This window comes from Triticum aestivum, chromosome 7B (genome assembly GCF_018294505.1).
Source record: "Triticum aestivum cultivar Chinese Spring chromosome 7B, IWGSC CS RefSeq v2.1, whole genome shotgun sequence".
NCBI classification, from domain to species: domain Eukaryota; kingdom Viridiplantae; phylum Streptophyta; class Magnoliopsida; order Poales; family Poaceae; genus Triticum; species Triticum aestivum.
In genome coordinates, this window is record NC_057813.1 from 24,354,862 (window position 1) to 24,362,972 (window position 8,111).

At 46.7% G+C, this 8,111-nt stretch overlaps 1 protein-coding gene across 1 annotated transcript; it reads left to right on the forward strand.

The window, feature by feature from the left end:
* The first annotated feature begins 5,641 nt into the window (after positions 1 to 5,641).
* On the forward strand, positions 5,642 to 7,144 carry LOC123162576 (peroxidase P7-like). Its single transcript, XM_044580354.1, has 3 exons — positions 5,642 to 6,004; positions 6,085 to 6,282; positions 6,396 to 7,144. The coding sequence occupies exons 1-3, from the start codon at positions 5,720 to 5,722 to the stop codon at positions 6,957 to 6,959; spliced, it is 1,047 nt and encodes a 348-aa protein (XP_044436289.1). The 5' UTR covers positions 5,642 to 5,719; the 3' UTR covers positions 6,960 to 7,144.
* The last annotated feature ends 967 nt before the right edge of the window (positions 7,145 to 8,111 follow it).

The following is an 8,111-nucleotide window of genomic DNA, read 5'->3' on the forward strand; positions in this document are numbered from 1 at the left end:
TGTATCATCTCCTCTGCTACGAAAATATATGGTTGCTACAAGCACTGAAGAGTTGTAACCTGTCACTAGTAGAAAAAGGGTCAAATGTGAAGCACATTAGTGCCGGTTTGTAAAAAAACCGGCACTAATGTGATCAATAGTGCCGGTTCGTGGCTGCGATCAATAGTACCGGTTCGTGTTGAGCCTTTAGTACCGGTTCGTGCCACGAACCGGTACTAAAGGGGTAGTGGCAGGCTGGCGTCAGGCCGGGTCCCCACGAGCCCCTCTAGTACCGGTTTGTGTTACCAACCGGTACTAAAGGTCTAACGTATAGTACCGGTTCGTGCCACGAACCGGTACTAAAGGGGACAAGCCTTTAGTACCGGTTCGTGCCACGAACCGGTACTAAAGGGGCCAATTTTCAAACTCTACCCCCCCCCCCCCGTGTATCGCCATTTCAGTTTTGAAAAAATCAAAAGAAAATGATAAAAACTTCAAAAAATAAAATCCTTCGAGAGGTAGTTATATTACTATATCTACTAGTTAGGAAAATTTGAGAACTTAAATTTGGACATGTTTTGCAAAAAGTGTAGGGAAAATGTAAAACGGCTATAACTTTTGCATACGATGTCGGAAAAAAACGTATAATATATCAAAAAATTCAGCACGAAAATCCGCATCCGATGGAGACCGCCTACGGCCTGTTTGGAATTTTTTAGAATCCTCAAATTCGAAAAGGAAAAAAAGATATGGTCAAATTTTAGTTTTTTTAAAAAATTTTGGTTAAATTTGGTCAAACTACTTATTCAAGAAGTATTAATGTTACTACATAATTATTCAAGAAGTATTAATGTTACTACATAATTATTTCAATTTTTTGAATTTTGGTCAAACTATGGTCAAACTTATTCAAGAAATATTAGCGTTACTAAATAATTACTGTTTTTTTAGAATAATAGTTTCAAACTCAAACGGTGAAATGTGTGACTTCATGCTCAAGCTAAACTCCTGAGGGTTAATAGGATTGACATCTTACTATTGTCAGGAAAACAACAAGTGCAGACTCGGAAACGAAGGAGAATAGAACCCGAAAGTTAAGCGTGCTTGGGCTGGAGTAGTGAGAGGGATGGGTGACCGGTCGAGAAGTTAGATGATTTGGAATGAGTGATCCACACTTGAGCAGTTAAGAGAGGTGATTAGAGACTAAATCATCAAATAATTCAGAAAAATTAAAAATCGAAAAAAAAATCAAAAATTTTTCCAAAATTTTCAAAAAAAAAATCAAAAAGAAACCTTTAGTACCGGTTGGTAACACCAACCGGTACTAAAGGTCCCCCATACTAGGGCGCGAGCTCACGCCACGTGGTGGCACTTTAGCGCCGGTTCGTGCCGAACCGGTACTAAAGGGGGGGGGCTTTAGTGCCGGTTCCATAACCGGCACTAAAGGCCCTTACAAACCGGTTTTAAAGCTCCGTTTTCTACTAGTGTGTACCACACTTGAGCAGTTAAGAGAGGTGATTAGAGACTAAATCATCAAATAATTCAGAAAAATTAAAAATCGAAAAAAAAATCAAAATTTTTTCCAAAATTTTCAAAAAAAAAAATCAAAAAGAAACCTTTAGTACCGGTTGGTAACACCAACCGGTACTAAAGGTCCCCCATACTAGGGCGCGAGCTCACGCCACGTGGTGGCACTTTAGCGCCGGTTCGTGCCGAACCGGTACTAAAGGGGGGGGGCTTTAGTGCCCACACTTTAGTGCCGGTTCCATAACCGGCACTAAAGGCCCTTACAAACCGGTTTTAAAGCTCCGTTTTCTACTAGTGTGTACCACACCTACAATAAGATTAGTAGCTCTCCTTTGCACTTTATAAATGATGTCCACCATGACATGCAAATTATTGAGCAACAACTCATCTTTGGCAAAGAAGAATCCTTCTGAATATCAATTGAACCATCTGACCTAACATCAGGAAACGAAAAATCTATGTAAAACAAAAATTTATGATACACAGTCTGTAGATAGCAATATATATAGCTTTTAGCACCTGTGTATAGCTAGGTGATGACAATATATATAGCTATGAATATATATATAGCTTTCAGTAACATTAGGTGCTTAAGGCAAGTGAATGTCTTCCTTACAGCATACTACTTCAGCTACAGGCCAATGAACATTTTCTATAAATCATATCTAGAACGATATTGGTTAGTTTGGTAGCCCCACCAGCGCGACACATGCGATCACTTCCAACAAACAAATCATTAGGCTACTTATAGGACACAGCAGAAAGGTACAAAAAGGTCCTACCAGGATCTAAAGAAGTGAAAAAAATCCCCATTTCCGAATGCCAAGCAAGCACAATAATACAAGCAGGGAACAATAATTTAGGTGCTAGGCTTCTACCAATAAGAGGACAAAAAGCAGATACATCCATTGTCCAAACACAATCTAACAGCAGCTTCATATAGGAATTGAAGGTAAATACATGGCCGCAAAAATGCAAGCCTAGGCCTGAAAAGGAGAGATGAGAGGGAGAGAAGGGGTCAACATGCAAAGAGATGGCCGAAGACCGAACACGACGAACTGGGCAGAACAACGAGCACCTATAGACAGCGGACCAACCTGCAAGGGAAAAAAGGGGATAATTAGGTACAACCATGGATGAGCTACAATTAACCAGAATTGAGACAGTTCAAAACAATCACGTACAGATCGATGAACGCAACAATAGATCTGTTGGCCGTGGTGGTTCCCGAAGGCAATGAGCACCTCCTCCCGGTGACGGCAACGTGGTGGAGGATCAAGAGGAGTGGCGGGGGCCTCCTGCCAGTGGGTGGTGGCGGGGCAGACATGAGGTGGAAGGCAGTACGCGGCGTCCTCGACCTCACCGAGCACCCCGTCGGCCAGCCCCTTGCTACCAGCCACGGAGTGGACGGAGAACCTGGTGTAGGCGCCGAGCAGGGCGTCGAGGTGCGGGTCGGGACGCCGTAGTGGAGTGGTTTGGGGGCCGGGTCATCGTGGGAGGAGGGTACATTGCTTCTCCCCACCCCCTCAGTGCTCAGCAGGAGGAGCTGCTCGCCGTCGGGCCTCATGGGAGTGGTCGCCGCCCCGCCATTTTCGGATCCGGCCACCGTCGCCATCTCTATTCTTGCCCCGTCATTCCTCAGGGTGATTCGGGCAACGGGAGGGGATGGGAGGAGGCGGAGCACGAGGGACGAAGCGACGGGAGGGGAGGGGAAGGGAGGAGGCAGAGCACGCGGGACGAAGCGTGGTGGCGGTGGCGAGTGCAGGGAAGATGGGTGTGGCGAATGGGAGGACGAAGAGGCGAGATAGGCTCCCTCCCTCGTCTCATCCAGCCACAGGCCAAGCATGGACCAACACGTCATGGGCCAACATGTGAAATGACGCTAATACCCTCGTGCGGGCACCGGAATAGCGGCGGTGGCACAAGATATTTACAGCGGGGGGGGGGGGGGGGGGGGGGGATGAAACTGTTCATTACTACAGGAGCGAGCTTCGATCCGACAGCTGTGGTCCTCCAGCGGCTTGATCGTACGGCCCAGATCCGATCAAGCCACTAGATCCGACGGCCAGGAATCCCAAGCGGCTAAGGAGCCGGGAGGTTCACCGGCATCCTTATTACTCGATTCGTCGTTGGTTGGTTCGTGCGTACTCTTGCGTAATCTGCGCTTGCATGTGCATGCTGTTGACTGGTTAGCTTGCTTCTTTTTGGTTTGTTGTTGACTAGTTTACTGGTGTTGATAATAACATCTCAACGACATTCCCATGGTTAGTTGACCGCCAGTCGCGCTAGCTAATTAAGCATCTACTGTACGGCCAACACATCTCAGCACGACCACTCGCTACTGACAAGTACAGACGCGTATATATGCAACTGATACCCGTAATAATTCTACGAGTGAATTTCGGTTTTTACCCCCTGTTTTGACATTTTTGACACTAATTACCCCATTTAGCAAGATTTCATCCATTTTACCCCATTTAGCAAAAATGTTGCCATAGTTTACCCCGTTTAAATTTTTTGAGCATTTTGACTGGTGGGTCACAATTGTCGGGTCCAGCTGGCATGCCACGTCATTGGTTTTTCCTGGCTATTTTTCTCACTGCTGAACTGGGCAGCGCCGCTTCTTCTGACCGGCTCAGCCGATGGAGGTCGCTCGCGGCACGTCCAACGTTCAAGTCGGCCGCGCGCCACGCTCGCCTCCCATGGCTTCTCGTTTGTGTTGCTCTCCCCCAATTAACATTCAAACTGATTTTCTTATAAGCATCAAGTTCCTCTAGCATGTTCACCATGCCTGCATCATCTGTTAACTCAATCATGGAGTTTCCGTTGGCCCCCTTCTTCTGATAATTAGCGCTATCCCAAGGGTTGGAACCCAATTCCTTCATCTTCTCCTTTATATCAAAATAAATAATGAAATATCTCTCAATCATCTCTGGCTCTGGATTCTTGTATCCACGGACATGTAAAATATGCCTAACACTCTACATCTCCGTTGCCATCCGCTTTGTGCAAGAAAAAGAAAAATGAATTAGTGGCTGCAATCATAATATACTCTAATACGGTGAACGAACATGTTTCAGCATGCATCATAAGATACAAAGATCCAAACTTCCTTTACAGCTAGCAAGTAACAACACATACTCTTCAGTCAACATATTTGCTACCTAGATATTTAGATATGTAGGTGCATCAGAGTTAGTAAAGTAGTATATTTAAACCACTTTAATCTAATCTACAGAACCATCCATACTTAAGGCCATATATGATAACTGAAGAAAAGCATACATGATTTTAGATTATATTGGTAACAATTTCTCCTATAATTTGTTCAATGGTAATATGACATGCTGATCAAGTACAATCGTCCCATCAGAATACTTCAAACCGGAAATGAGTTTAGTAGGGAGAAAAATAGACAGAAAAAAGCCGTTGACGTGGCATGCCAGCTAGACCTGACAAATCGTGACCCGTAGGTCAGAACGCACGCAAAAATTAAAAGAGGGTAAATTGTGGCAACACTTGTGCTAAATGGGGTAAAACGGATGAAATCCCGCTCAATGGGGTAATTAGTGTCAAAAAAGTCAAAATAGGGGGTAAAAACCGGAATTCACTCTAATTCTACCTCCATCAACCCTGTAAGTTGGGCATGGATTTGTAGATCATCATTTTAACTAGGGAAACTTGTGTTATATGCCACTAAAAATATATTATAGGCCCGCATTGCATAGAATTAAGTTTTTAAGCATATACTTTTGTGGCTATTACAAACATTTTGTTAGTTAAATTGAAGTTTATTAAACCCATGCCCGTCTTAACAAATCTAGATGAAGGGAGTACCTGCATGGGCCGACGCGTTGAAATTGGGTGTTTACATCCCTTTAACTACAAATATGTCTGTGCCGGCAACTGCTCGTAGTTGTACCAAACGACGGTAGCTAGGAATCTTGGACAAACTGAGTCCTAAAAACATAGGTAGTACATGAAACTTATCGTGCCACCTTGTCAGCATATTCCCACATGGCTCGGGGAATGCTGGCACAGGCAAAAAATTAGAGCTATGTGCATGGAAGCGGAAGAGCATTATAAATAGAGCATCATGTATGCACAGCACTTCATCAACTCAGCTTAGCTCAGCTCAGCTCCAAAGAAAGCCTACCTAGCTAGCTCTCTTGAGACTTGAGAGCTTAACTTTGTTGTGACTTGTGAGCTCCCCATGGCTTCCTCCACTGCCTGGCAATGCCTTGTTGCTCTCTCCCTCTTCTCCTCCTCCGCCTACGGCTACGGCTACGGCTACGGGGATGGCACCGGCAACGACAACGGCTACGGGCAGGGCAACGGCAACGGCAACGGGAACGGGCAGCTGGATCCCAGGTTCTATGAAAAGAGCTGCCCTGCTCTGGGGTTCATCGTGCGCATGAGCATGATCAAGGCCGTCCTCACGGAGCGCCGCATGGGCGCCTCCCTCCTCCGCCTCTTCTTCCATGACTGCTTCGTTCAGGTAAATACGTTCACTCATCATGCATGCATGCACGTACGAGGTTACATTCGTGATCACAAGATCATGTATGTTTTTCTCAGGGCTGCGACGGGTCCATTCTCCTGGACGACGTGCCGGCGACCAATTTCACCGGCGAGAAGACCGCCTTCCCTAACGTCAACTCCGTCCGCGGCTTCGAGGTCATCGACGATATCAAGAGGAATGTGGAGTACGTCTGCCCGGGCGTCGTGTCCTGCGCCGACATCCTCGCCTTGGCCGCACGGGAGGGCACAGTCCTGGTACGTACTACGTGCTGCTTGCATGCGTATTAGTGTGTACGTGCACTACTTGTTACAGTTTAGGCTGACCACAATCTGCATGCGTGCACGTACTTTGTAACGCACGTCCGCAGCTCGGCGGCCCAAGCTGGGCGGTGCCGCTGGGCCGGCGGGACTCGACGACGGCGAGCCTGGACGGAGCGAACAGCGACCTCCCGGGACCGTCGCTGAATCTCACTGAGCTCATCCAGTCATTCGCCAACAAGAGCCTGAGCCCGCGCGACCTCACGGCGCTCTCCGGCGCGCACACCATCGGCTTCTCACAGTGCGTCTTCTTCCGGGACCACATCTACAACGACACCAACATCAACCCCGCCTTCGCCACGGAGCTACGGCGGAGCTGCCCCGCCCCGACGGGCTCCGGCGACACCAACCTGACGCCGCTCGACGCGCAGACGCGGTTTGTCTTCGACAACGCCTACTACCCAAACCTCGTCGCGCGGAGGGGCCTGCTGCACTCCGACCAGGAGCTCTTCAACGGCGCCTCCCAGGACTATCTGGTGCGGCAGTACAGCTCCGACAGCGCGCTCTTCTTCGCCGACTTCGTGGCCGCCATGATAAAGATGGGGAACATCAGCCCGCTCGCCGGAAACGCCGGTGAGATCAGGCGTAACTGCAGGGTCGTCAACAGCAGCTGATCAATCCTTTCTTCCAGACTCCTTGGTTCCAGCAGAAACAACTTATTTACGTCGTTTGTTGTGAAATATTTACGTGGTTTATGGGAGAGCGAGGAATTTATCTTCAGAAGTTTGTGTAACTCTGTATTTTCGTTTTGGTCCTTTCTAATAAGTACATTGTACGTCCGAGAATTTTCTGTTATTAACCAGCTGTGTCGTTACCTCCCCCCTAACATCGCGTTGGCTCCCAAAATTGTAATTCAATCCATTAAGTTAAATTTCAAATGCTGCTAGTATAATTTGAAAATGATTCTAAAAGATTTCAGTTTCAATTTTGTATGTTTAGACTCTACGTGGAAATGTAAGTTATTCTTTATAAGGATTCGTTGTTAAAATGAACCTCGTCTTCACACATTAAAAATTGCTGGGAATCATTTGATTTGCTTCCCTGGAATGCACCATGAAAAGGTATATCATTTTTCATAGAAGGATAGCCAAGTGGCTAGCACACCGCTTTCGTCATACAACACTAACAAGAAATGAGCGACCACTCAAACCACAACAACACATGACAAGGAAACGAGTTTCCAAACTTTTTTTTGAGAACACCTCAAGAGAGTTGATCCGGTTTATAAGAAAAACCGGACCCGAAACCTAACATTCTCGGTTAATCAGGGAAAACCAATAAAAACCCAAAAAAGGAAAGAAAAAAAGACGAGCAAAAAGAGCACTAGAATTTGGGGACAGAGACAAGACAAAAGCAAATGTATCAAGGAAACGCCTAAAAGAGTCAGTAGGTGGATGGCAGGATCCGACCAATCTCGAGGCAGACCAAGTGTAGAAAGTATCCCTAGAGACTCACACTCTGAGCAACGGGGAACACCAGAGCGACGCGCCACCACCGCCGGCCTCCTGCCAACAGCACAAGTGCTAAGTCAAGCGCCCAACCAAGACATCGCAACCAAGACAGAAGTCCGGCATCCCAAACAATGCTTCCAACAAAGAAACGAGGTCAATGACACTGCCATCATCGATCCATCTTACAAAAGGTCCAAGACTAGCTCGTCCGCAATACAGTTTGGAGGGATGCTAAACCAAGTCATACATTAATTATTCACATAGCCAGGCCTTGCTAACCGATGAGCAACTTCATAAGTTGTCCGTCGCAATGCA

Bases quoted from the DNA above. Each gene is read 5' to 3' on its own strand.
- LOC123162576 (XM_044580354.1), top strand. From the start codon at position 5,720: ATGGCTTCCTCCACTGCCTGGCAATGCCTTGTTGCTCTCTCCCTCTTC. The intron at 6,005-6,084 runs GTAAATACGTTC...TGTTTTTCTCAG, and splicing joins TCCATGACTGCTTCGTTCAG to GGCTGCGACGGGTCCATTCT. The intron at 6,283-6,395 runs GTACGTACTACG...GCACGTCCGCAG, and splicing joins CACGGGAGGGCACAGTCCTG to CTCGGCGGCCCAAGCTGGGC.